Source organism: Corella eumyota, chromosome 3, assembly GCF_963082875.1.
Source record: "Corella eumyota chromosome 3, kaCorEumy4.1, whole genome shotgun sequence".
NCBI classification, from domain to species: Eukaryota; Metazoa; Chordata; class Ascidiacea; order Phlebobranchia; family Corellidae; genus Corella; species Corella eumyota.
Window position 1 is genome coordinate 8,566,671 of NC_137492.1, and position 27,964 is coordinate 8,594,634.

Genomic DNA, 27,964 nt, shown 5'->3' on the forward strand with positions numbered 1-27,964 from the left:
TTTCGCTCGCAGCAGTTTTTGCTTAAAAGCATTTACGTCCAGCTGTCCAGTACGTCTTAAACCAGTTCCCGCAAACCAAAGAGTAGTGAAATTTAACTTGTTTTTGTTAATATTTATGATTAAACATAGTTTAGGGACTCGTTTTGTAGAACTTGTGGTATATGTACGACAACGTCCATAAAATGGACGATTTTCGTAAACTGTTTCGAAGACAGCGATCTATAAAAGTTGTGCATGGACAAGAAAGCTTTTCAGACAGCATTATTTCACATTCTCGAAATGACAATCACGCAATTAAAAGTTCTAAGGAAAACCTTAACTCTAGTATCCCTTTAACACCTAATGCCAATGCTAATTCCTCGGAGAGTAACATACATAATGAGGATAAATTTGATGGCGAATTTAAAGGGCCAAGAGGCTGGAGAAAATCTTTTCGGAAATTGCGATGGAAAAAAAGAGAGCCTGTCACCAGTGTGTCGACTGATGATATTGCAAAAAGTGCTTCCAGTGACAATGTAGATCAAATGTCGCCAACAAAATCTCCTGGCAGGGTCAGCAAACGGTGGTCATACTCTCCTGACTTATGTGAAGATAATGTTCCTGGTGCGAAAGAGTTAAGAGGAACCTTGGAAAGAAAATTAAGCACAAAACGCGAGGTTGACGATACACCCAGAGATCTGTTTATGAAACCAAAAGCGCCACGTCATTTCAAGTTTGATCACAGTCTCAATAAAACAAAAAGTAATGAAAAAGATGATGAGTACGACCTTGATACTAGAAATCGTGACATGTCAATTAGCTCATTTAATTCAACTCAAGACTCACCTTCTCACTTTGCTCATGGTGATCCTCCTAACTCGCTTAACGTACAACAAGCTTCGCGATTTTATGCAATGTCTCATTTATCACAGAGCCAACCCATATCTTCGAATAATAACAACTTAAAATTTGACAATGACGTAAAAAGAACGTCTTCTGGGATCATAACACCAACAGAGGAAAATAATAATAACAACCTGAATCAAGAATATGAGACACCTCACCATCCCGGTTAGTGATTTTATTTATCTTTTTCTTAGCCTATTAAGGGCAAATTAGACTTTTGTTAGGCAAATTAGACTTTTAACTAGCGGGTAAGCGATAATTATATTCATATAAATGTTTAGCAGGATAAAAATTAGTAAAAAGGGTTCATAAACAATACTATTAGTTATGATAACTGTCTTATTACCAAAAACAATAATATGCCTAAAAACAGTATTTTACCAATAAATGAGACATTCTCCATTAACATCATTCTATCTAATTTCCCTGAAAAAATCTGATCAATTTCTGCAAAAATGTTGACCCTAATTTCAGTAAAAATGTTGTTTTCAGAAATCTTTTTTTTGCTAATATTAACAAATGTCATCAGTTATGTTTGTAGCTTGTGACACCATATTTAAAACCTTATTTATTTTATTTTAATAAACACAGTAAAATTCTATATGCAAGCATAACTTGTAGATAATTTTTTAATCTAATATTTTTATTCAGGCAACCTTTATAAGATGGCAAATTATGATCAGAATCGTTCAACTGATGAAACTCCTGAGGAAGATGAAATTCCTTACAGCTTTGAGGTAATATTTTTTGGTTACTTGTAGTTTATGATTCTTACGGTTTTCGCCAAATATCCTTTTACTGTTTTAGTTCATATTTATATACTTTAAATATACATACCCTAGCTTAATATTTACTATATATATGTTATATATCATTATTTTTTGTAATAATTTTTGTATATACTTATTGTTTTTGCTACTTTAACGGTTCTTGCATCTTTTTACTTTTACAGTTTCGAACACATTTTTTTTAGGAAATTTCTTTTTATATAAAATATAAAGCCTACTTTAAAAGCTTACATTATATTGGGTTTGGATGTTATATGGATGAAAGTTGTTTGTTATATTTACTTTATTGATAACATTATATAACTTAAAATGAAAAAAAATGATCATGTAAAAAAATAAGTAAATATATACCTTAAAAAAGATATAAATATTATAGTTCAATTATTTATATTTTTTTTTCTGCTTTTAATTGAACATTTTAAAATTTAAATATTATTCAAGATAGTGCTTTGTCCACAAAGTTTTTCCTAAATGTATATAACTTAACTGTATTACAAAAACAGCTTACATACTAAGTTTAAATAAAAGAAAACCAAGTTGGACAAATTTAAGTAACTTAATCTTATTGAACCGGAAATTTCTCGGGTTAACAAAGAGAAAAAATTCTTGGATTACAAAGCCTAACCTGAACTTTAATTTTTTTCTTTTTTTTAACCAACATATACGATTTCTGTTAATTTTTTTTAGGATATCGACGAAGTCCTTGTCAATGCTTCTAGAAATGCCACTTTACAGAGCTTACATGGTCAAAATGATAGCAGTTTACTGCCGAGATACTTTACAGGTACTTATATCCATCTATGTTTTTGTTCTACTTTAAATTAGATTTAAATTGTTTTTTTACCGAAACATTTATTGGTTATGTAACCATTAATTTAATTGCCCATTTTACAATACAATTTTATTTATTGTTTTTAAATTTAGGAATTTTATACAGAATATTTGTTTTGTCATGATATCAGATTTATTTAAAAAACTTCAAGAAATTTTTTGCTGTTTGTGGAATTTTTTTTTTAAATGTTGAACGGATTATTTCTTTTAAAAGGTTTCTGATGAAAATAAAAATATTAATTACTTAATTTTATGTAACTGGTAAATATAAATTTATTAATACTATGTAATAAATAGATTTTCAATAAAAATTAGTTATTGGTCTATTTTAGCATATTACAGTATTAATGTATATCTATGTAAATTTTAATATTTTAAAATGCCCTTTTACCTTATAGGGAAATTTAACAGAAATATACCAACTTTAGTTATCATTATTTTTTAAATTATTTCTGCTTTATTATCTTTTATAGCTTATACTTTTGTCAAAGCAGTGGTGTTGTAAATGTGTAAACAAATCTTTTTGCTAGAGGCAACTTTTTAAGGCAACTGTATAGATAGGATTATCAAGTTTTTATTTACACTATGTGGCTTGTCTTGTGACTGTAAAATCTTCCCTGTTGACTAAATTTGTCTATTTTTTATGCTTGACTGATAGGCCTAATCTGTTTTGTTGTTGTAACTTTTTTACTACCTGTCCTAATTTTTCACAAAATTTCATGCTTTGTATGTGCGATATTTTACTAATTAAATATAAATATGTAATACTAAACTATTTTATTAAAAAATTCATGGAATTTTAATAATTTTATTTTTTTAATTTTATTTTAACGAAGGCACCTTAATGAGAAGAAGAGCTGGTACAAAATATGAACGAGATGCTGAAATGGTTTTGGAAAACCTGGATTACAACACACCAGTAAACCATTACTACCAACATCTTAACGACCATCAAGATCAAAGGGAAAATTTACATGAGGAGGTACTAATAAAATTATTTTCTAAGATATATTTTTAAACTAGTTTAAGATTATCAATGCTCTTAAAAAAATTAAACATCTACTGCTATTAATATGTTAAAAACTTTATAATTTGTCAGATTTCCATATTGTTGGTAAATAGGTTATCAAAAAATCGTTGAATAATTAACAATACCCTTTTTGTCATTTCTACTCATAGTTTGTTTAAATGATGTAATGATTTTGTTGATAGGACTCAAGCGAGAATGATTTAGACACTTCAGAAGAAAATGAAATTCCAATCCCAGTTAGTATTGTGTTTTTTTAAGTCTATGAAATTATTAAGAAATAAATTGCGTCATAGTTTATGATTTTATCTTTTTTAAATGACATTTTGTTTTTTAGAAAAAAAAATTAAAAAATAGGTGTAAAAAATTTTTTTTTAAATAACTCTTTTTTCATATTAAGGAGGACAACACATCATGGGGAAGTGAGGAGTTTGACTCCTCTTCTTCCGAGGAAGATAAGTTTGAAACAGATATAAGTACAAAAAACAACAAAAAAGTGGAAAGGGTAAATTTTACACCTAATTAATTTTGTTAAATGTTGTACAGTACCTTAAGTAAAATTAATATCATAACATTAAAAGTGTTTATTAATATGTATATTGCAAAATGTTTGATATATATTTAGGTTTCATTTATAGACATTAAAAATAAAAAATAAATTACTGTTTGTAAGGCATTCTTAAATTGTCATAGGCATAAATTAGTTGTTACCATATTACAGCAAATAAAATACAGCCTTTTGGGTAGGCAATCAAACAGTGTTTATAATTTAATAATATTTTAACATTTTTATAATTTTAGACTAACAAAGATGCTCAGAAGTTTCGATTTTGGGAAAGAACTTCAGCAAAGAAAAAGAACTCAAATTCAAAAGGTAAATAAAAATAACTTTTTTAAAAATTAAATTTTATTGCATACTATGCTATTCTACTGTTTACAGTTTTTCGCCTATGTCAAATTGTCGAGTTTTAATCAATTATTAATGTTTTTCTTATTGAGAAAAAATGCAAGGTTTTTTTTTATATTTTTTATGGTCCTCGGTGGTAGTTCAAATGAGTTAATGTTATCCACTTAAAATTGACAACCAACTTTTAAAAAAATAAAACATATTAAAGCGAAATAAAAAAAATTAAAAATTAATACCTTAGAAAAATTTTTAAAACAAAACCAATTTTTTTTTTCTAAAATTGTAAAAATATTTTAAATAAATTTCTAGTTGAAGCTGAGCCTTCGTCTTTTGTCAATGTTGATTTACCTGTCTTCCGTCACCCACTGCCCCATTTACCCCCATTCGTGCCCCCGGATCTTACCACCTCACAACTTAAACGAAGAAAAATAGTTGGGACCATTATTTCAAGTGAACAATCTTATATTGAGAGTTTGCAAAGATTGGAAACTGATTACAAGTAGGAAATCATATTTTTTATATTAATATTTGTTAAATAATTTGTGTTTTTGGGAAGCAATTTTACTGCTGGAAAGGTTTAGGGATTATGTAGTTACTTTAACTACAAATAATCTATTAATGGAGCTTAGGTAATGTGTATGTATGTATTTATATCTATGCCCAATTGTAAGGCTTTTATAATAACTGCTGTTTTTGGTGCACAGCACAGTTAGATTATTACCAGCAAATTTTAGTTGCATGTTGCAACAATATTATGATAGTTATATAGCAGCTTGTAGTGGGCCAATCAACCAGTTGAAAAAATAAAACTTCTTCATGTATTGAAAGTATTTATATTGGATAGAAACTATTTTCAACTAGGAATATAAAATATTTTGCAATTTCACGCACAGCGTTTAAGCTAACAGTTAGGAAATTTTTTTTTACAAGACTTTAAATTTAAATTTTTTGAAAAATTTTTTTAGGCAAGCATTATTGGATAGTAAGCCTCCAATAATCTCAAGCGAAACAATCTCAAAAATTTTTTACAAAATTTCGGACATCTTGCAATGTCATCGATTGTTTCAAATAGCCCTTGCTACTGCCACTTGTGACTGGGATGAACATGAATGTATCGGAGGAACTTTCGTAGCTTCGGTAAACATTTCAATTTTTCGTTCAAAAATTTATTTAAATTTACTTAAAAGTACAATTTCATTGTACATTGAAAATTAAGTTGATTTTTTTTCATTTTAACAGTATACCTTTCTTTATTTAATAAAATAATTTTTAAAAAACTCTTAAAACTTTTTTTATTTAGTCAAGTCTTAGTTTTAACATAGAATATTTAAGTCATGAAATTTTTTTTTTGGTTACCAAATATACGCTTGCCTATTTTTTTAAAACACAAAAATTCTGCTTAATATTAAGCCATTGAAATTACCTTTTATTTGCATTTAGTTCTCAAAATCCATGGTCTTAGAATGCTACGGCGATTTTATCAACAACTTTACAACAGCAATGGATACTGTTCGTAAAACTTGTATAAGAAAACCTCAATTTTTGGTGTTCTTACGGGACAGGCAAGCTGATAGTCCAAACAAACTGAATCTGTATGGCTTAATGCTGAAACCAGTACAACGATTTCCACAATTTATTATGCTTGTTCAGGTTAGTAAGAATTCGAATTAAGATGTTAGTTTTTTAAGATGTTAGCCTATTGGTTTAATTATTAACCTTATTGTTGCATATTTTCGAAATGGTAGTGTAGTGGTAAGAACACTTGGGTTTATTACATGAAGTTTTGTGTTCGATCCTAACTGCTTCTATGTTAAATTATTTTTAAGTAAGGCACTGGTATAAGGTTTTGCAATTTTAAAACCAATTGGCTGGTTAGTTATTAGGCAGTATTATTAGATATAAGCCATTTAAAATTGGCAGTAGGGACTTCAGACTTGGTTTAGGGTGAAAAGGTGATTTTGCCTATTTTACATTATTAGTTAAAATAATATAACAAAATACATGAATTTGCCACCAAATCTTTGTGTTTTGTTTACATATTTTAGTCATATGGAAATCATTTACTTAAGAATTTTATAAAAATTTGCTCTTTAATTTGTAACATTAAACTTTAAAAAAAATTAGAAGATTTCTTTAAATAACAAACACTAGTTTAAGCAAAAAAATTTTCTATCCTTGAATTTACATCTAAGAGCTTTTATTGACTGTTTAACAGTTTTTATGATGTTGGTTCATACAGGATTTATTAAGCAAGGCTTATACTTTTTATGGTGTGTTAAAAAATATTTTATGTCTTTATTACGGCAGTCCATGTTTTTAATAAACAAATATTTATATTACCATGTTTTCAGTATTTTGTGATTTTGACTTTAAAAAAAAGTGGTTTTTGTTGTTGTATTAGTTTTGAGCAATAAATAACAATAAAACAATTTAAAAAACAGTTTTATTTCAGCATGAAATCTTGTTTATTTTTGTTTTTAAGTTTTACTAATTGATAAGCAATGTGACAACTCTAACTTTTTAAATTATTTAATTTTTTTTTTGAAAATGTTAAGGGTGTCCACTTCTAATTAAAAACTTTAAATTTATTGTAATTTTTATTATTTTAAAAAGTTTTACTTTATTTTTTTTACAACTAAATTTTCGATTTTTTAAGCTTTGTTAAAAATTTTTACTTTTTCACTCAGGATTTACTCAAGAATACTTCAGTTGAGCATGGAGATCGACTCCAACTACAACTTGCTCTCACCGAGTTAGAAACTCTCGCTGATCGACTTAACCATCACAAGGCAAGAGAGGAGGGCAACTCAGACCTCAGAACTTTACTCGAGAACAGTAATCTCAAACTTACGACTCAAACTAAGGATGGAAGGATGAGAAGAACAATAAAACAAGGTAGTTTGAAAAAAAATAGATTGTTTTTAAATAAATTTATGGCCTAATTTTTTATTTTAAAGCACTTGTTATTTACAGTTCTCGATAAGTATTAACTTTATGGTAATCACCAAGTTTCTTTTACAGTTCTTAAAAATATATTTTTATTCTCATTATATGACTAATCTATAACTAGTACGTATATACACTGTTTTTTGGCTACTTTTTTAGTTTAATGCTATTACATTAGCCTATATTTAAAGAAAAAAAATATATATCTTTTAAAAAAGAAAAATTTATTTAAAAAAAATAAATAATTATTTTAAATGTTGTAAAAATTACTTTATAGGTGATGTTCGTGAATGTGAAAGTAATGATGATGGCTTGTTAGAAAAAGTAAAAGATTGTCTTCTCGTTTTAACTAATGACATGCTTATCTGCTGTTCTATAAATACCAGGTACATTAAAATAATAATTTTAAATAACTTTTTTAACACTAATATAATTTTTTTTGTCAATTATTTTATGATTAATAATTTGCTGGGTAGCTATGCGGACTGTAACCTTTATGAGCGACGTTTAAGTGGCACAAAACTGTCACAACTCTCCCCCGGTACCATGTTTGGAGCGTTTCATTACACTTTTCGACAAATATCTTCTAGTTTAAGGTTTAGTGCATGCCACAGTGGCTTTAAATATGTCGTCATTGGTGTTTTTAGGAAAACAGGGATTATTTTTGCAGGGGCTATAGATTTTAAAATTCTAAGCAAATATGTTTGAAAAAGGTGTAATTTTTTTGTTGCAAATGTCCTTTATTGGTGTTTTTTGCATTAAATAAATACCTTGTTGTTGGTTATAGTTAAAGCATGACTTAAGTTTAGTGTAAAAGTATAATGTTGTAAAATATTTGTTTTTTAATTCTACGTTGTGATACTAGCCTAACATGTAAAAGTTTTTTTTATTTTGCCTTAGATTCTTTAAACTCAAATTTAAAAGCATAACATTTGTTGACCCTATCTAGTTGACTTTTGGCAGTTTGTAAAATTATTGATTATAATTTTATTTATATCGCCCTGCTTAAGGGTGCTACAGCATAAAAAAGTGAGGATTAAATCTAGGTTCTCATGTAGTGATGCAAAGTGTTCTATTTTTTTAAATTTTATCGTTGAAACTTTTGTATATTTCAAACCAAAAATAAAAAAAAAACTAAATATTACTTTACAGGAGACCACAGAGAGCAGGTGTAGGTACAAGTAAGGATATGTATAAGTTAAAATGGAGAGTGGGTTTGGATGTTGTGGAGGTAATCGATGGTTCAGAATGTCCCTCCAACAAGTTTAATCGGGAAACGATGACCGAGGACCTTATTTGTCTGCATAAAATCAGTTGGTTTAAACTTTCCAATAATACATTTTGATTTTTTTTGTGGGGTTAACTTAAAATATGTCATGGTTTGTAGAAAAGAATAATAAGGTGGAAAAAAGGGGTAAAAAGAAAATTTCTTACTCCCAGTAAAATAGTGTTTTTAGGCATATGGTTTTTGATGAAATGGGGTTTGGTCAATTTATACCATTTGTATTTTTTATTATAGGCAAAATGGTTGACGAACTACAGCTTGACCATGAAGGGTTAAAGAACACAGTTGTGGAAAAATGTATAAATGACCTTCAAATTAGAATAAGACAAGCTGAGCAAATTGCAAGACAACCAGAGGATACTTCTTTTACTGTAAGGTTCCCTGGAAAGTAAGTTTAAAATATGGCTTTAGACTTTTTTCATAGTTTTTTTTTTTGGATAACTGTTTGTGTAAATTTAGATAACTATTTGTGTAACCAAAGGCCAGTATAAATTGTTGTTGCTCCTAATATATTCTATGTTTATCACCATATTTGTGCATCAGTCTTTAGAAAAACAAACATTATAATTATTATTATTATATTGCTATAAATAGTTTACAGTAAATGTTTACAATAAATTTATTCTTATTTTATTGATATTAATTCTTTTATTATAGAGTTTAGTGCAAATTTTTTGACTACCTATAATCATTTAGTAGTCTAAAGTATTATTGCACAAAAATGGTTATTTTTGTTTTTCTTAACAACTAATTTTTAATTTAATTTAGGTCTGGAGAGAATGTGACTCGGACTCTGGTTCACTCCTACTCATCTCATAAGGCTGAATGGTTGGAAGCGATTGCTCGAGCTAAACTCGCAAATTGCAAGTTTTAAATTTTTTTATTTTATAATTATGTATTTAGCTAGATTTTGTGGTTATTTAATTTTTAGTTTCTATTAATTTTTATTCTATATTATTTTGTTATTTAAATCCCAATTATTATGCAAGATATAAATATTTTTTTAATCTCGGTGTTTTTGAAATTTAAAAATTCTTACTTTACTTTTGATTTGTTTTTTTTAATATAAAATTCAATATTACGGATATGGTTAAAACTCAAGGAAGTACCGATTAGCTCAGCTTATAATTTTGGTTTAACGTCACAGACCTAATAATTCGAAATATGTCTACCACATATATAATTTAGCTTAGGGCAGTTAATATTGCAACATACATAACAATTTCCTTTTTTTACAATCGTATGATAATGTGTTGACATATTTAAATTATTTAAACTCAAAAATTGTTACTCTTAGAAAAAAATATAGCAAGTTTCCAAAAAAAAATAATAAAATAAATTTATTTACTTAACTACCATAATACCATTTAAATTATAATGAAGATAATAATCATGGTTGCAAAATGGTTGCATCTCGCAACTAATGTAAGTCTATAATACTTTACCAGGGAACCACAAAAGACAGTTTCATTTATTTTGTGGGCCTATAAATCGGACATAGACAAACATTTTTATATATATATATTTTAAGTTCCATGATATCTATCTTATATATAGACATCATACAATAAAATAATAATTAATAAATGTAAAACTATAAAACCAAATGTAAATATTGTTTTTTTAAAATTATTTTAGCACCATCAAATGTAGATAGTTGGTTTTGTTCTGCAACTTCAGAAATCGATTCGATCTGGGATCCCCCATTATTTCTTAGAAGCTTGTCCGCCCATGTATCAAATGACCATCTCCAGGTACATTGATACTATTTTGATTTCTGTGTTGTGATACTATTTTTAAAGCCTCGTTATAGCTTTATAAGATATTATGTTACACGATTTTTAAATTATTGTCTACCAGTTTAGGTTGAAATTAGTTAAAAGTTTTTTTTTTGTGATTTTTAACTTCTGGTTTTCGATATCCAGGCTTTTTAAGCTGGCTAACAGCTAAAATTTATTTTATTAAAACTTACTAAAATTACTTTAATACAATAATTATTTAATTCAAATAGGTGCAATGTGCTTATGCTTTTATGCCAAAGAATCATGTTACTTTATTATGGATGTCCTGTGCAGCCAGTACAGTGTTATCAGTGGTCAGTGTTTACTACATTACCGAAGACAAAGTGGAAAAAGTGCATGTTATGCAGGTAAAATTCCTTCAACTTATCTTCAATGTTGGTTCAAATAATAAAATACTATTAGCATGGTGTAGTGGTGAGAACATTTGGCTTCACAACATGATGTCATCGGTTTGATTCCTACCGCTTCCACATTGTTGTGCCCTCAAAATTAGCTGCTTTATGCAGTACTAAATGTAAAAAAATTAATTCACAGAATAAATGCCAAAATATAAAATTTATAAATTTACAAAACTTACCAAAGGAAGTTGGAGACCAGTTTGGGGTTTACAAATGTTACTTTTTGTTAAGGTCGTAAAGTCGGCCTTACCATAAACGCTACAAAAAGTAAGCAATTGGAATCAAACCCAGTACCAAATAATGATACAGAATAAATTACAATGTAAATTTGATTTTTTTAAAGCAAGAAAAAATTAAAGTCAATAAATAAGAAGCATTATAGAACAGTAAAACAATTAAGCAAAAGGTTTTATTTATTTTTTTAAGGTTGGAAGTAGTGTTCAATGTATGGAGCATTGGAATCCATTCAACGAAGGCTATTCTGTTTGGCTTGGCATGGAGTCTGGATGGTAAGAATATTATAATAATATAAACTCTATTTGTTATAACTTTACTTGAGTTTTTGCTTTAGTTTTTTTTTTAATTTAAAAGCAATTTTGTAAACTCTTCAAAAATGATTTATTTAGAAAAAGGTAAACAAACCTCTTGATTAAAACAAGACAAATAATAATGTTTCTTATTTTCACACTGCTTCAGTCTGCTTGAATACTCATCAGATGGACATTACACCAAGTTGAGTGAGGTTGTGATGCCAACAATGTCAACCGTGATGATTATGAAAGCAAATCAAAATAACTTATATGTCGGCCTTCTTGATGGAACTCTTGCTATGTACAGTAGACCTCAAGGTGTGTAATTATAAAGGGCCAATATTTTATTGGATTACTTTTTTTTATATTTTGGATTACACTTATATTATCGAAAATCTTTTTCACAGAATAGACATTTGACCGAAAACCATATGCTTAAATTTTACCGAGAATAAGACATTTTTTTAACCCCCACTTAATGTAACTCTTGGCTGTTTTCATTTAGTAAAATGGTTTCTGCTAATGTTAGCGGATATAATTTTTAAAGTTTGTGATTTTGCTGAAAATGAAAAGTTAAATCTTTTTTTTAATATTAGGGACTGCCGATTTGTTTCATATGTCCTCGATAATAGTGGGGACAGGCCCCCTTGTTTGTTTGTCCCCAGTTGGGGATAAACTTTGGGGTTGTTCGGGCAATAATGTGGTTACTATAGACATGGAAAAATTTGAAACTGAGAGGTAAAAAGTTATTAAATTAAAAAAATTTAGCTACTTGTTCTTTTTAGACAACTATTTTTTTGTATTAAAACACAAAAATAAATTTTTTGATTACAATTAAATAATGATTTGTTTACTGTTTTACATATATAAGGCAGCTTATGGATCAATTTATGTATATGTTCAATTTTATAGCCTTAAAATTAAAAAAAACAGTCACTTGTGGCAACTTCACAATCTAAACATAGAGTCTTGTTTGTTATACTGACCCAGCTTCAAATTCATATTAGTATACTTAAATGTTATTAGTTATGATTTCCCGATAATTATTCTGCCTGTTATACAATTATTCTTTTCCCCCAGATGTATTAAACCAAGTATTCTTATCAAAACACAATTCCTCTTGTATTGAATTTTTACCTTTTTTTCAGTTCAAGGACGTTATTGTTAGACGGAGAACAGTTGACTGTGAACTTGGTAGTAAGAGTGGGAAGTGGATTGTGGGTAACGTTTAATGATGAGTGTAATCTGAACTTATATCACTTGGAATCGCTACAGCGACTTCAGGAACTTAACTTGTCAAGAATTATAAGGGACTTTGTACAGGGTAAGAATTTTTAGAAAATTTAAAATTTATTTGTATTTATATAAGAATATAAGTATGTATACCAAGTTAAAAGGGCTTCAGAATAAAAAAGGCTACTTATGATGCATGGGTAATTTTTCGGGCCTAGTATATAATTTAAAATGTGTTATAAACTTTAAGGTTTAGATCCAAGTGAAAGGATTAGCGAGCAGTGTTACATCACAAGTTTGTATAGTTGTCACTCTCAATTGTTAGTGGGAACCTCTAATGGACTTTTACTTGCTATGCCTCTGCCTAAACTGCCCGGATCTGTGCCCAAAATTACCGGTAATTTTTTGTTTACAATTTAGAACTACTCATTTACTTTATTTTCACTATATTAGCACCAATGCCAAAAACTAAAAGGGAGTTAAGATGAAATTATTAGACAAGGTTATTTAAAATCTTAAGTTTATCTTTTCCTTGTCAAGGTTAAAAAAATAAAGTTAATTGTTTAAATTTACTAAATGTTTTTCTTTCAAGGTCCTTGCAAGGTATGTCAACACTCCCTTCAATCACCCCTCAACTTTTTATTCTCTCCCGATTTACCCCCTCGACCCCCTAGGGGTCAGAAAAAAGAGGTCGTTAACGAGAATGCCCCTCCACCCATACCAGAGAGAGATGATTTGGATAAAACTTTGGTTCCTGATGAGAATGAGAATAAACACAATGACTCTTATACTAACTTGGACAAGTAATTATATTTTGATATATTAGATTTCCAGTTAAAATTTATTTAGTTTTGTTTTAATTTAATTTCTTTGCTAATATCTAAATTTTTATATATTTTATGATTGTAATTTATTTTTAGTTGTTTATAACTTTTTTTTCTAAAAATTTTATTTTTTATTTTTAGATCATCAATTCCAACTAAGGCTCCTGTTTCACCCTTAAGGCGCCCTAACCCTTTTAAACAGACCCCACTTACTACTACAGGTTCTCCGGCAATTCCCCCAAGACCCCATTCCATTTATGGGTCACCAAGCCGTTTACCCTCGGTGGATAGTTTTCCGTCTTCAAGACCCACTTCTTCTTTAATCACCAGCCCCATTAATAGATTGAATGAGTCAAAAACCCCAGAAATTGCACCAGAGGATGGAAATCTGTACGAAAAAATGGAATTACAATCGATTGAAAGTCCAAGAAAGGTAAAGCAAGCTATTTAAACTAGTTAATTGCACGCACTACAGCCTTTTTTACAAGTGTTTAAACCTTTACATAAAGTTCAGGGTTTGATCCCAATGCTTAACATACAATATAAATGGTATAAACTCCTGCTAAGCCAAAACTAATCAGTATATTTATTGTCTGGCAATTATAATAATTAATGTCTGTATGCCCTAGTCTACTAGAGACCGGGTTAGAGTTACAAATGTGGCTTTATGTTTAGGCTGTAAAAAATTTTAACTTACTCGACCGATTTCTACAAATGAATGGTCAAAAAATTGTAGCAACAATTATTGGTCTAAATATTGAACTATTTTTTTTTTAATTTTAAAGGTTGTATAATGGACACTCATTAAGCTCTGTTTATATTGATAAAATGTGTAAAAACTGACAAACTGATATTTTCAGTTTATTAATAAAATTTTTATTTAATGAGAGCTGTGAAGAAGCTCTAACTAATTTCATAAAATGGGGAATTTGTTAAATTTTTTACTAATTTGCAGTTAACGTTTGTTCACTGGAAAGAAAAATCAATTCGAGATTGCAAAGTTATATTAGCCTGTGGTGAAGGCTATAGAAGACTTAGCTACAAAAATAACGTCCCAAAATTAAGTCCAAGTAACACTAACAAACAAGCACCTACTATTATATGCTGGAAAGTTGTCTCTTAATTAAAAACTTTTTTATAAAAATTAAATTTTAAGATAGAGTGCGTTTTGTTACAGAATTTTTTTTATTTAGTTTTATTTTCATTTTTTTTGTACATTGTGCTTTAAAGTTCGAAAATTTCAACGCATTGTTTCTGTAAGCTTTGTGGTACTAAACCTACTTATTAATCAGCAATTATTTTGTTAAAATTTTTACTGATTTTGATAATCAGTTTTTATGTTACTGTCTCATGTAACTTGATTTTGCATAATTGTAATTTTTTTGTATGCCTTAACGTATAATGTGGCTGGCCTCATTATTACCTTATTATTGTAAAATAACAAGTTTTTTTGGTTTAATCGTATACTTTAAATATTTTTTGTAGTTTTAGAAGAGTTATTTTAAATAACCATTTAGTTAGTTTAATTATTTAAATTAGCTTTCTTTTTAAACTAAAGGGGTTTGTATAAGGTTTAAAAAATGTTTTTTAAAATTATTTGCATAGCTTTGCCATTCAAAACAATCAAATATTATATAACATCAATATTTTTACCAACTGTTACTTTTTGTTATGTTATTTATTGTAATTTTTATAAAAAATTTATTCATTTTTTTTGCCTTTTACTACTACATTATTTGCAAAATTTTTATAATTTTATCCGGTGCTTATTTTAATATGCTGCTGGCCGGCATATTTTCACATTTTTTGCCATCACACAGCCTACATTGTTACTGTGACTGCACTTACAAAATATAAATGGTGCAATTTATGATTTGAAGACCAACTATTCCACGATTACGGGGTAGCCATATTTATTTCATATGCTAAAAGCATTTTTTTTTACCTACAATCGTTTTTATTAAATTTTTAAACCGTTTGGTTTTTACTGAATAAGATTTTTAATTCTCTTGTTTAGCAAAATTGTTATTTCTATGTTGTTTTTGATTAATATTGTAAAACTAGCAATGCTTATTTAGTAACGCTTTTTGGCATAACCAATTTAACTGTCAACTAAATTATAAGAATTGTGTTTAACGGTTTGTTCCTGTTTTTATTACTTCAAAATGCTTGGGATTTTTGCGCTTTTTATTGCAAATAAATATTGGAACCCAAAAAATCATATTTTATTTTAAATTATTTAAGCTACGCTTTTGCTGTTGTATGTCAAACCTAGGTAGAATTTAAAGTCGGGTTACATATTTATTATAGTACAACAGCTTTATAGAAATTCTTTTTAAACCACTGATGATAAAGTGGTTCTTAAAACACTTATCTTCCTTATGTTGTGCTTGTGCCCCAGTTCAAATAATCCACTAAAATCCAAAACTACCAAGGCAACTTAAAACTCGGTCAGAGCAAAAATATTACGATAGTTTTAATATGTAAAGTTTTAGTTAACCTTTTCGCATTAAACTTTGGATTAATAATTACGAAAAAACATTACAGAAATCAACGCGATTTTATAAAAGAAAATCAAATACTAAAAAAGAAATGCATTGCTTGAGTAAGCAAAACGCGTTGGTTAAAACAGACACAAACCAGTTATAATACCTTTAAAGAGATCGTGTTTGTATAGTTTTTGTTTGTTTAATTTCTAAAATCGCATTTGTGCTTGTTTTAAAAAATGGAGATGCAGTTGGATAGAAAGGTTAAATTACGTGAATTGAACGAACACATAACTTGTTTTATTTGCGGCGGTTATTTAATTGATGCCACGACAATCACAGAATGCATTCATACATGTAAGTTTTTATTTTTTTACTATATATACCTTTATTTTTCATATGGCACTTTGGGATGGCTGACTTTACAAACTAACCGTATTGGAACGTTTGATACTACGACCCAATCTTGACTTGCCTTTGGCAGCCTTTGATATTATTGACCATATTCTAATATTGTCAGGTAACTAATCTACCAATTGGTTTTGTGGTTTGCAAAAGTTTTACTCAATTCATTGCTGCTACAACATGGCAGTGGTTGAAATTGAACCAATAACCTTATGCTGTAATGCCAAGTCATACACTTTGTTGGTTAAATATGTTAAGTAAACTGTCATTGAATTACTTGTAAATATTAAAAAATGTGTTTTGCTTTTAAGACTATTATTCGCCTGTATAAAGATAATAGAACAGTTTATTTTAAAAATGACACAAAAAAATTTGATTTGTTTTAAGTTTTACAAAATCAATTTGTTTTTAGTTTGTCGAAGTTGTATTGTCAACCACATTGAGGATGATAATAATAATTGCCCAAAGTGCAAAACGGTCATTCACCATAGTTATCCACTCCAGTATATTGGTCACGACAGAACTATGCAAGATATTGTAGAAAAACTGGTACCCCATTTAAAACAAAGTAAATTGAACCTTTTTTTGTTACAATTTATCTCAATTAAACAACCTATTCATATCGCTAACTAGGAATCTATTTTATTATATTAATATGGTATTTAATTGCATGGATTAGTTTAATATATTTTTTATAGGAGCAATGCTTTTAGAGTTGTTTTTTGTATTTGGTTTTCATGTAAAAAGGCCAACTTCTCATCCTTAACATAGAGTAAAAATCTTTACCTAATCCTAGTCCCTTATTAAATTTTTTATTTGGGATAAAAATAATGGAATTGCTCAATGTTTAACCTGTCAATATCTTTTTTGGCTCTATAATACCTTATATCGTTTATGGCATCTTACTCAAAAGAGCTGTAACATGGAAACAGTGTAAATCAAGTCAAGAACCTTGTTTGGTAAATTAGAGTGTTCTAAATCTTTTTAATTTAGATGAATGGAAAAGAAGAAAAAATTTCCACAAAGAAAGGGATATTCCTTTTCCTAATGAAGTTCCAAATAAAAATAATGATTTGACTGCAATCGATAACGGAAAACTACAAAACTATCATCAGTAATTAATTAAAACTTGTTAAGCACCTTTGTTTTAGCCGCACAAACGGCAGTTTTATTTATATTGTAAGCCTATAAATTGGACATACATATATAACATATAAATTGTTTACTACGCCCGATCGTATATAGATTGTACAGTTTATATGTTAAGCCTCATGAGGCTATAAATATAAATATGAATTTTATTCATGTCTGAACAAAAATTTCAAAACAGTTGGTAAAATAATAAATATATTTCTACACTTTTTTTAACATTATTAATAATTTTTTGATAATTTTTTTTCGACTTTTCAGATTTGACGAGCAAGTCGACATATTTTTAAGAAGTGCAAATGGTTCTTTAAATCATTTAAAGCGACCCTATATACAATGTTCAGTCCATGCAACAATAAAAATTTTAAAGAAGTTTTTGGCCAAGCATCTTGGAATAGGTTACAACAAGCATGGGGAAGTAAGTACTTAGGACATAAGTAACATAAGTACATATTTTAAAGCTGCAAGGCAAACTAAAAAAGCCAATAATATATATAGGACGAACAAACATTATACAGAAGACTATAATAGTTTTTAAATACCAGAATAAAAATTGTTAAATATTTACAGAATTTTTCAAAATCATTAAAACTTATAAAATCGAAGTAGTTGTTAATAACCTAATTTTCTAAAATTAAACAAAAAATAAGTATAAATTAAATTAAAAATTTTTATCATTTTTTTGCAGTTGGACATTTTATGCAATCAGGAAATATTAGGAAAGGATCACACATTAATGTTTATTTTAGTCACAAGGTGGCGCTCTAAAAAGCAACCAATACACTTAGAATATAGACCTAGAATCACTTTAATGTAGCCAAATTAGGTTTAATCCAATATGCAAAAAATATTTTTTTTTAAACCCTTTTTTTTTTTCTTTTTAAAAAATCTTTGTGAATTAGCTAAAACAGTTTTTTTTTCTGTTATTTTTTAATTTTTCTTTAAATCTTACATGACTTTATTTAACATTATTTTGACCAATTAATTATTTTTTTTTTTATTTTGTGCAAATCATAAGTATTATATTGCTGTGAGATTAAAAAGGATATTTTTAATACATAAAAAAAATATAGCCTATTTAAATATTTTAATTTTTTTTATAATGAAATTTAGAAAAATTATAGTGAGGTGGTGTAAATATATATTTTGTTGGGTCAGGTTTTTTTTATTGATAAATTTTATGCTAAAAATTAATCAATTTTTTTTAAGTGTAACTTAAAGGCTGATATTTTATGAAACTCTACAAAATAATTAGGCATAAAGAGATTATAAAAATGGATTTATATAAAATGTTGTAAAATGTCTGGCACTTTATTAGGTAAGGTATCGTTTATAATAATTTATTGTGTTAATTTTGTAAACATGGTGATGTAACATAGATTGCAGAAAAGCTAAATACGATTGCATTGCTGACTAAGTATAATCCTGACATATGTTAAAATTCCCATGCTAAATATAAATGAGTTACGCAATTAGATCTATAAAATGTTGTCTAAAGTTTTGGAAAACAGTTTTCGTTTTTTTCTTTAACCAACGCAATGCAGAAGTTAGTTTGTTTTGTGTTGTTAATTGCAGATTTTTGGGTGTGTACAAAGGCATACACAGCAGCCACCTGCCCTTCAACTATACCAGAATATGATAGAAATGATTGTTACCCAGAATCGGTTTGTATTTTATGTTAGTTTCATGTTTATATATTCAATATTTTAATTGTACTTTGATAGGGCTTGATCTTATTGGTTAAAATCATTTGTTTCTTTTCAAATTTTAATTTTCTTACCTATTTTGGTGCTTTTGTTAATAAATCTCACTTAAAATTAATTATTTAAATTTTAAACTTTTCGTGATACTTTAATATCCTTCTGTCAAGTTTATTTCATACTAAATCTAGGAAGTTTATACCTTTTTATTACACTGTTTGTAAAGTAAATAATGGTGAAAACTAACTTGCATTTACTGTCTTAAAAAGAATCTTCATCTTTTTATAAATAAAAACAAAATTTTTTTTTGTTAAACAAGGGAGCCAGTGAACAAGGTTGTAATGCTCGAGGTTGTATGTGGTGTGAGGCTTCATATCAAGGACCACCATGGTGTTTTCACGATAACGACCCAGGGGTAACCACAGGTATGCAAAATTTCTGTAGTTTTTTGTTTTATTTTAAAGTTATATGTAGCGTGTTGTGGTAAGAATACTTAGTTTTGCTACCAAAGGTTTTGGTTTTTACCACAGTGCTTTTATGTTTAACCATCTCTAAGTAATATGCTATCAAGCTAAAAATCAAATGCCAGGTTAATTTAACAAATTTGATAATATTTATAACTACAACTCAAAACTAAGTTTGGCTAACATATTACTCTTGGTTTAGGCTAATAAAATAGATAAACAATAACTATTTAAATAAGGTTAATAATTGTTCTGAAAAATAGCACATGTTTTAGAAATGCTGATCCAATACTTATGTGATGTTTTGTTTAATTTCAATTTTTAATAAAAAGTTAATTATTAATGTTTAGATAAGGGAAAACTTCTGTTTGCTTAATCTATAATTATAAAGTTTAAATAAGATTGCTGTATATACTTTTTCTACTGCTGAATTATTGTTTTGCAAATATTACAACATCACAATAGGGTGGTTTTATTTTTTAATGAGGAAGGGTATGCTGATTTCTTAGCTATCTGTAAACACAGGCTCAATGGCAAATAGTATTGCATTGATGCTGTTGTAACCTGCATACCACACTACCATCAAGGTTAATTTAATTAATAAAAATTAACAAATTGTTTTTTTAGCTCCTCCTACTGGAGGTTGTACAAGTTGTAGTTGTTCAACCAAGACAGATTGTTATCCGGAACCTGGTTCGAGTGAGAGTGGTTGTTACAGTCGTGGTTGTCTCTGGTGTCCATCTGGCGTTCCAAACGAACCATGGTGCATCACTCCTGAAGGAGGTGATTAATTTTATATTACTAATGTTTTTCAAACAACTCTTTTATTGTTTTTTTTAAATGAAAATATAATTTTTAATTTATATTTTTTTACTTTTTTTATTAAATTTGCAAGACAAAAAGTTATTTCTTAAATATTCATGTTCCATCTTAAAAATGTTTCCTTTTTATTGGTAATTTTCTGTGTTTATTTATTGTTAAGGAGCAACTCCTGCCCCAACAGTACCACCAACAAATGGATGTAACACCAACATTGCTGAATCGAGCCGCATTGATTGCTGGCCAGGTGGTGGAGCTAGCGAGGGTGGATGTGTGGTACAAATTTTTCTTATTTTACCTTACTGCTTTTAAATTTTTACTTTAGGATTTTTGCCTTGAAGTGTATCAGAGTTATACTTAAGTGTCCAAAATAATTTACCAAACCACTTTTATGGTCAGGATGCTGGTTGCATCTGGTGCGAAAGCAACACACCAGGCACGCCATGGTGTTTTTTCAACACGACTAACCTGCCAGAAGGAATTGCAGATGAGGAACGAGTTAATTGTTTTCCAGAAGGAGGGTTTTCTCCTGATACTTGCACTGAACGAGGTTGCACATTTGCTGGTACCAACTCTCCAGGCGCACCAATGTGTTACTTTCAGGTGGGTTTTTTATGTCAACACTCAATATCTGCTGATATAATAAAAACCTATTTGACCAAATGAACATTCCTCGAAAATCTAAATGTCAAAAACAACATGTTACTAAAATTTAGGTCAACATTTTTGTAAAAATTAATAAAAGAGATTTTTTTTTTATAATTTTTATTAGTATTTTTTATCACATAATTTTGTTTTCCTATTGCTGTAACATACTCATTTTTCATTAGTATTGCTGCACAAATTAATTCCTAAAAATAAACATTTTTTCTGATAGTCTTATATTACTAATAAATACTTTACAAAAATTCATGGTAACCTATTTCAAAATTGAATAATAATGATCATTTTGGTTGTTGTAGAATGAAAATTATGGTTACAAAATGGTTGGTGATCCTCAAGTTACTTTTTCTGGTTACCGGATCACGCTTGATCGAATCACACAGGGAACCTTGTTTGGTGATGATGTTGACACCTTAACCCTAGACGTAAACTTTGATACTGATTCAAGGTTACTTAAATTTATTTAATCTATTTTTTTTAAATTATTAGGATTAGTAGTTGCCTGCCTTACTCGCTGCATTATAATTGTTGTAAAATGGTTGCAAGTAATATTTGCCCAAAATATATATATATATATCTATGTATGTTGTCAATAATTTTTAAAAATGTTTTTCTAAACCTTTTTTATAAAGTTTTTTTTCATTAGATAGCTAAACAAAAAAAATTTTTAATAAATATAACTTGAATTATTTTATTCCACTTGAATCATTTTATACCACAAAAAATTACTTATTTTGCTAAAAAAATTCTTTGATGCAGACTTCACATCAAGTTTTATGATCCTTTAAATGAGAGATTTGAGGTTCCACTTGACATCGAGGGAGCAGATTCAACTCCTCCTTCAAATCCTCTTTACGACATCCAGTTCTTTAATGACCCATCTTTCTATTTCACGGTAACATTGTTGCAGTTATGACAAGTTAAAGTTAAGGTGTTCTGCTTATTACCATTTTTTGTCTAGTATAAATATGGCAGTTAAGTTTAAATCAATAGTATTAACATGAAAATCTATGCAATTGAAACGAAAATACAAAATTTGGCCAGTTTCTAATTATAATATGTTAAGCTAAAAATTTTTGTACATAAAAAAATTTATAAACTAAAATCACTTTGCAAGACTATTTTGTTGTGTCTTTAAAAGACAACAGTTTTAAACTTTTATTTTAAAACGTTTTATTGAAATTTTTGGACAGGTTACTCGAGTATCAACTGGAACTGTTTTGCTTGACACTTCGTTGGGTGGTTTCACTTTCAGCAACCAGTTTCTTCAATTCACCACAAAAGTATCATCTACAACTATGTATGGTTTTGGTGAACAGGAACATGCAACATTGGCGGTAAAAAATTAAAAAAAAAAATTTTTAATAATTTTTTTGCGGATTGTATTTTTAATAAAGAATAATTTTTTGAAATTTTAAAAGATTAAAAACATGAAAATTACTAAACTTTACATGATAAATAACAAGTAATAGATCTATAAATTTTTCACCCAAAATACCATTAAATTTTTACTAAAATGATTTTGTTTCCAGCATGATTTTAACTGGGGCACATTTGGAATGTACGCAAGGGATCAACCCCCAGATCCAGGTGCAAACTTGTATGGGGTTCACCCATTTTATATCAGTGTTGAAGATGATAATAATGCTCATGGTGTTCTGTTTCTTAATTCCAACGCACAAGGTAATTTTTCTTCATGTTATTTTTTATGTTTAATATTTATCCCCATTGTTGGAGGTTGACTTCATAGCCTGAACATAGGTTAAAAATTGTTACCTTTACCCAGTCTTAAGATGCTCTCTGTAGTTTGAAATTTTTTGATTATAATTGCTCAATATAGAATCTGCTGATTAGTTTTGGACTCGGCTGGAATTTATACAATATTAAGTATGACGTGAAAGTTATGTCATTTTTGATGTTATTATCTATACTCTAAAGTTACAGTTTACAAAATCTTTTTTTACAAGTAAAGACTTACGAAAAATAATCAAATATTAATTTATTTAAAACTAAAATTTAGATGTACAGTTGACTCCTGCTCCTGGTCTAGTATATCGAACCATCGGAGGTATTTTGGATATTTACGTTTTCCTTGGTCCGGAGCCTAATGCCGTTGTTGAACAATACAGCATTGCTGTTGGAACTACTTTTATGCCTCCCTATTGGTCACTCGGGTTTCAGTTGTGTCGTTATGGTTACGGTAGTTTGGATACGGTAAAGGCGACTGTTTCTAGAATGGATGCTTATGAATTTCCCTATGTAAGAATTTTTTAATTTTTTAAATCAGTTTTTAAACGGTAAACTACTTTATTTTTTTAAACTATTTTTTGTACTTTCATAAACATATTTTTATTTTAACTAATTTTTTTTTCTCAGGCCTTTTAAAATTTCTCTATGATTATCTATTTAATCCATTCTTGTTGTTTAATATCTTATAGGATGTACAATATGGTGACATTGATTACATGGACGAACAAAGAGATTTCACATACGATTTAACTACATATGCTGGATTGCCAGATTATGTCAGGCAATTGCAAGCGGGTGGAAAACATTACATCATTATTTTGGTAAAAATATTTCTTATAAATTCTACTCGATTGCCTGCCTTATTAGAAGTGTAATAATATGGTTGCAACTTGCAACTAAATACGCTCATCACACACCACAAATAGAATTTTTTTTTGTTTTGAAGATGTATAAATTGTACATACTATAAGTATGTTGATAAAAATGCTAAGCTCTATTATATATAGATAACTTCTTTAAATCTTTGGGTAGGGCTATATGCATAAAATTCTATAATAAAAAATGTTGGCATAAAAATAGTTAAATTAACTTAAATGGATTTGCAAAGGATCCTTGTTTGACGAAAGATGACCCACCAGGGAGTTACCCTGCTTATGACGAGGGTGAAGCGATGAATGTTTGGGTGACAGAGAGTGATGGGGTAACCCCCTTAACTGGAAAGGTAATTTAATTAAATTTTTTATTTTTCTTATAGTTTTGTAAAATTGTAAATTGTATAGTTTTGATTGTTTTTAAAATTACAAATGGTTCTTTGTTTAATTAAAACCTTAAAGGCAATAATCGAAAAAAATTGGAATAAAATTGTTTTTTTTTTAATTGTTTAAGGTGTGGCCACCAGGTGAAAGTGTGTTTCCAGATTTCACTAACCCTGATACTGAAACGTGGTGGACTAATCAATGTAAATCTTTCCATGATGTGATTCCATTTGATGGACTTTGGATTGTAAAAGCAATTTTCTTCATTAGGATTATACTTTTTTTTTATTCGAACAACCTTTTTTTTGCGATAATATTTCAATTTAAAAATATACTTTATTGTCTTTAAAATAATACTGACCTTACTTCGTCAATAATTACTTTTTTTGTGTGGGTTAGGATATGAATGAACCAGCAAATTTTGGTACTGGCGGAACAAAAGGTTGTACAACTAATGCTCTGAACAATCCCCCTTACTTACCAGGTAATGTTCAATTTATTTTACTTCTAATTCTTTTCTTTTTAACATTTTTTCGGGTAACGTTTAAATATATGTTTATTTTTTTACAATTTTAACAAAATAATTTTTTGATCAACTTTAAAAAAAAATTAGAATTATGTGATTTAGTGTATTTTATTTTTAATTGTATTTTTTGTTAAGCAATCTGGGGTGACGTATTGGCAGACAAGACCATTTGTCCAGACGCAAAACACGTGTTAGGAGATCATTACGATGTCCACAACTTATACGGGATAAGCCAGTCAAATGTCACTTTCAGGTAAATATAAAATTAAAATTTTTAAAATTCAACTGTGATTAGTAAAAATTTTTTTTTGATTTGTTATGTTTAATTTTGCTTGAAAATATTAAATTAAAGTGCAAATAGATAATGATCCCCAATAGTTGTGAAGAATTACATTTATAAATAGATCTGCAATTGCCTCAACCGGTAAGCGGCCATTCGTTGTCAGCCGAAGTACCTTTACGGGATCGGGTAAATCGTCGGCTCATTGGCTCGGAGATAATAACTCGGATTGGCGGGATTTGCGGATGTCGATCATCGGAATGCTAGAGTTCAATATGTTCGGAATACCATACGTAAATTTTCGTTTATTTTATAAGTGCATTAACTTTAATATTTTTTTTTAAATGTATGGCGCTGTGGATAAAAAGCCTTGTTGGGTTTTTGATTTGATTTTTACTGCATAAATGTCATAGGTTTTTGAGTAATATTGTCCTGGGGGCAAATCATACCAATTCAAGGCCGGTTAATGATCTGGCAATATACTAGATCATTAATCAAAATTTAGCAAAAATACATCTCAAGATTGGGTTGGGATAACAAATGTAACCTTATGTTTTTACTTTATGATAATAATTAAACAAACCTCGTGATTAAGCCACTAGATAATTTTAAGGCTTGAAACGTCTTTATTTTAGCCATATAACTTCAATAAAAACAAGAGAATATTGTATATTCAGGAAAATATTTTAATTTTTGCACTGTATAATCATTGATAATAAAATTACACTTCTCCAGGTCGGAGCAGATATTTGCGGATTCAACGGAAATGTCGGAGAGGAATTATGTGAGAGGTGGATGGAACTGGGAGCTTTTTATCCTTTTGCAAGGAACCACAACGGTATCGGGTACTCCGAACAAGACCCTGCAGTTTTCGGCGACGCTTTTGCTTTTAGGACTCGTGAAGTCATGAGAATTCGTTACACCTTGTTGCCCTATCTATACACCGAGTTTTATAAATCTCACACAACAGGTTAAAATAAAATCTATATTAATTGGTTGTTAAAAAATTTGGATTTTTAAGTAATCAACTGGTTTGTTAAACTGCCATTTGTTTTTAACTTGTTAAGACTATTAGTGCAAACAGTAGAGATTGAACTCAAAACTGTATGTTAGAACGCCTATTGTCCTAAACCCAGATTGTTTTAACTTTTAAAGCCATTGTTTTTACCAAACAATGTTAAGACGTGGAATATCAGCAATTTTTGTATTGTGTAGTTATTTAGGTCTTTTACTTGAAAGCCATTTAACGAATAGATATTTGACCGAAAACCATAAGCCCCAAAACGCTATTTTACTGACAATGAGACATTTTATCAACTTTAGCTTACCCTAATCATCCTACGTTGACTTTAATTTTAGTAAACATGTCAATGGTTTTTTGGGCAAATGTTTATTCGGTCAAACAGGTTTAGCTCATACTGATTTTGCCGTTACACAATTTGATTAATAAAACCCTTACAGGATCGGGAATTGTTCTTCCACTTTCGTTTGAGTTTACTCAAGATAAAGCCACGCACGCAATCGACCAACAGTTTATGTGGGGTAAAGCGTTCCTAATGTCACCTTGTTTGTACCAGGGAGCTACTACTGTCGACGCCTACATGCCAGATGCAAGATGGTGTGTCTTTTAACTAACGTGTTTTTAAAAAAATTATGAAATATTTCTTAAACTAAAAAATCACAGTTTAAATGAGTACTTTAGAATTTGTAGAAATCTGTAAATGTTCATGCTGAGTGGATGGACTATCTTGTTAAATTTTAAAACTATTAATTCAATTTGGTGAAGGCTACTGTGTTTTTTAACAAGATGATTTTAAAGGTACGACTACCAAAGCAATGCGGAATTCGCAGTCAGGGGAGCATCAGCAACCCTTCAAGCGCCGCGGGGCACGCTTCCTATTCACGTGCGCGGTGGTCACGTGATCCCCACCCAGCGATACGCAGTTAACACGGAATTGTCGAAAAACAATCCTTTCGGCTTGATCGTGGCTCTGGATGATCAAAACAAAGCGGCAGGAAAACTTTATTGGGATAATTTGGACACACTGACACCCATCGAGAATGGTGATTACGTCGTTTTGGACTTCGATGTACAAAACGTAAGTTGAACTTTAAAATTTGAGGTTGTAAGATAAAATTTTACTTACTTTTAAAACAACGGTTTTAGATTATTATTTAACACTGGATTCAAAGCTTAAGTTCGCCATTCAGCACCAGATTCAAAATTCGGTTCATCATTTAGCGCTATATTGTAAAATCCTTACAATTTTGATTCTGGTGCCGAATAATGATATAATTGGACAAAACGATTAAGTTGTTAATTATTGAAATTAAAGTTATAAATTATTAAAAAAAATGTTGGCTATTAAAGTTTTGATCTTAGTTTAAATATGGCAAGTAGCAAGAATCACAGTTTCTGCTGTAATTTTTATTTGGAGTCTATTTGCTTAATGTGAAAATGTTTTTTGTATTTAAGAATATGTTGACTACTACAACCACAGGAAAAACCTCGTATTTGAACGGAATGGTGATGGGAGATGTTAAAATATTGGGGGTTTCTTCTAATCCATCTATTGTTACTGTGAACGGGTCGCCTACTGCGTTTAGTTACTCAAACGGAGTAAGTGTCTTGAATATCATATTTTTTTAATAACTTAAAAATATTTTTTCATTTTTACTTCGATTTTACTAATTATTTTATCATTCCAGTTAAACATTGTTTTATTGCTTTTATAATAAATTTGTGTAAATTAAAATTATCGTTTATTTTTTAGGCTATTGTACTCAGCAACATGAACGTACCAATAACCACTTCATTTACTATGTCTTGGTAGTTTTACGAAATACATAAAAGAAGTATAAACAAAATTTGTGTTTTTTAAGTTTAACTTTGAAGGCTAAAGACGCAAGGGCCTTTTATGCTGTAGTTGCGCCCCCATATTTTTTTTCATAGATTTTATTTTCAAAAACTTAAATTACCTTCAAAATTAATTTAGCAAGTTAGAAAGTTG

General features: G+C 28.9%; 3 protein-coding genes across 3 annotated transcripts; all 3 read left to right on the plus strand.

Moving 5' to 3' along the window:
• Positions 1–45: 45 nt before the first annotated feature.
• LOC145746386 (rho guanine nucleotide exchange factor 10-like protein) lies at positions 46–15,663 on the plus strand. The gene is made up of 25 exons (XM_082564661.1): positions 46–1,050; positions 1,537–1,622; positions 2,361–2,457; positions 3,341–3,486; positions 3,717–3,770; positions 3,932–4,036; positions 4,333–4,405; positions 4,748–4,937; positions 5,404–5,575; positions 5,879–6,088; positions 7,126–7,333; positions 7,662–7,770; positions 8,537–8,697; positions 8,904–9,057; positions 9,438–9,532; positions 10,308–10,423; positions 10,681–10,818; positions 11,296–11,378; positions 11,566–11,717; positions 11,996–12,137; positions 12,548–12,723; positions 12,883–13,029; positions 13,225–13,435; positions 13,598–13,889; positions 14,412–15,663. The coding sequence occupies exons 1-25, from the start codon at positions 162–164 to the stop codon at positions 14,577–14,579; spliced, it is 4,374 nt and encodes a 1,457-aa protein (XP_082420787.1). The 5' UTR covers positions 46–161; the 3' UTR covers positions 14,580–15,663.
• A 457-nt stretch (positions 15,664–16,120) lies between these two features.
• On the plus strand, positions 16,121–18,610 carry LOC145745409 (polycomb group RING finger protein 3-like). Its single transcript, XM_082563477.1, has 5 exons — positions 16,121–16,299; positions 16,760–16,915; positions 17,341–17,461; positions 17,758–17,914; positions 18,185–18,610. Exons 1-5 carry the CDS (start codon positions 16,182–16,184, stop codon positions 18,311–18,313), a joined length of 681 nt encoding a protein of 226 aa, XP_082419603.1. The 5' UTR covers positions 16,121–16,181; the 3' UTR covers positions 18,314–18,610.
• Positions 18,611–18,750: 140 nt separating this feature from the next.
• Positions 18,751–27,793, plus strand: LOC145744995 (lysosomal alpha-glucosidase-like). Its single transcript, XM_082562980.1, has 21 exons — positions 18,751–19,160; positions 19,516–19,621; positions 20,288–20,443; positions 20,643–20,755; positions 20,879–21,082; positions 21,442–21,590; positions 21,902–22,037; positions 22,336–22,479; positions 22,675–22,825; positions 23,163–23,401; positions 23,581–23,712; positions 24,000–24,113; positions 24,278–24,394; positions 24,547–24,631; positions 24,809–24,926; positions 25,078–25,246; positions 25,689–25,923; positions 26,415–26,571; positions 26,773–27,052; positions 27,430–27,573; positions 27,728–27,793. The coding sequence occupies exons 1-21, from the start codon at positions 19,035–19,037 to the stop codon at positions 27,785–27,787; spliced, it is 3,135 nt and encodes a 1,044-aa protein (XP_082419106.1). The 5' UTR covers positions 18,751–19,034; the 3' UTR covers positions 27,788–27,793.
• Positions 27,794–27,964: the final 171 nt, after the last annotated feature.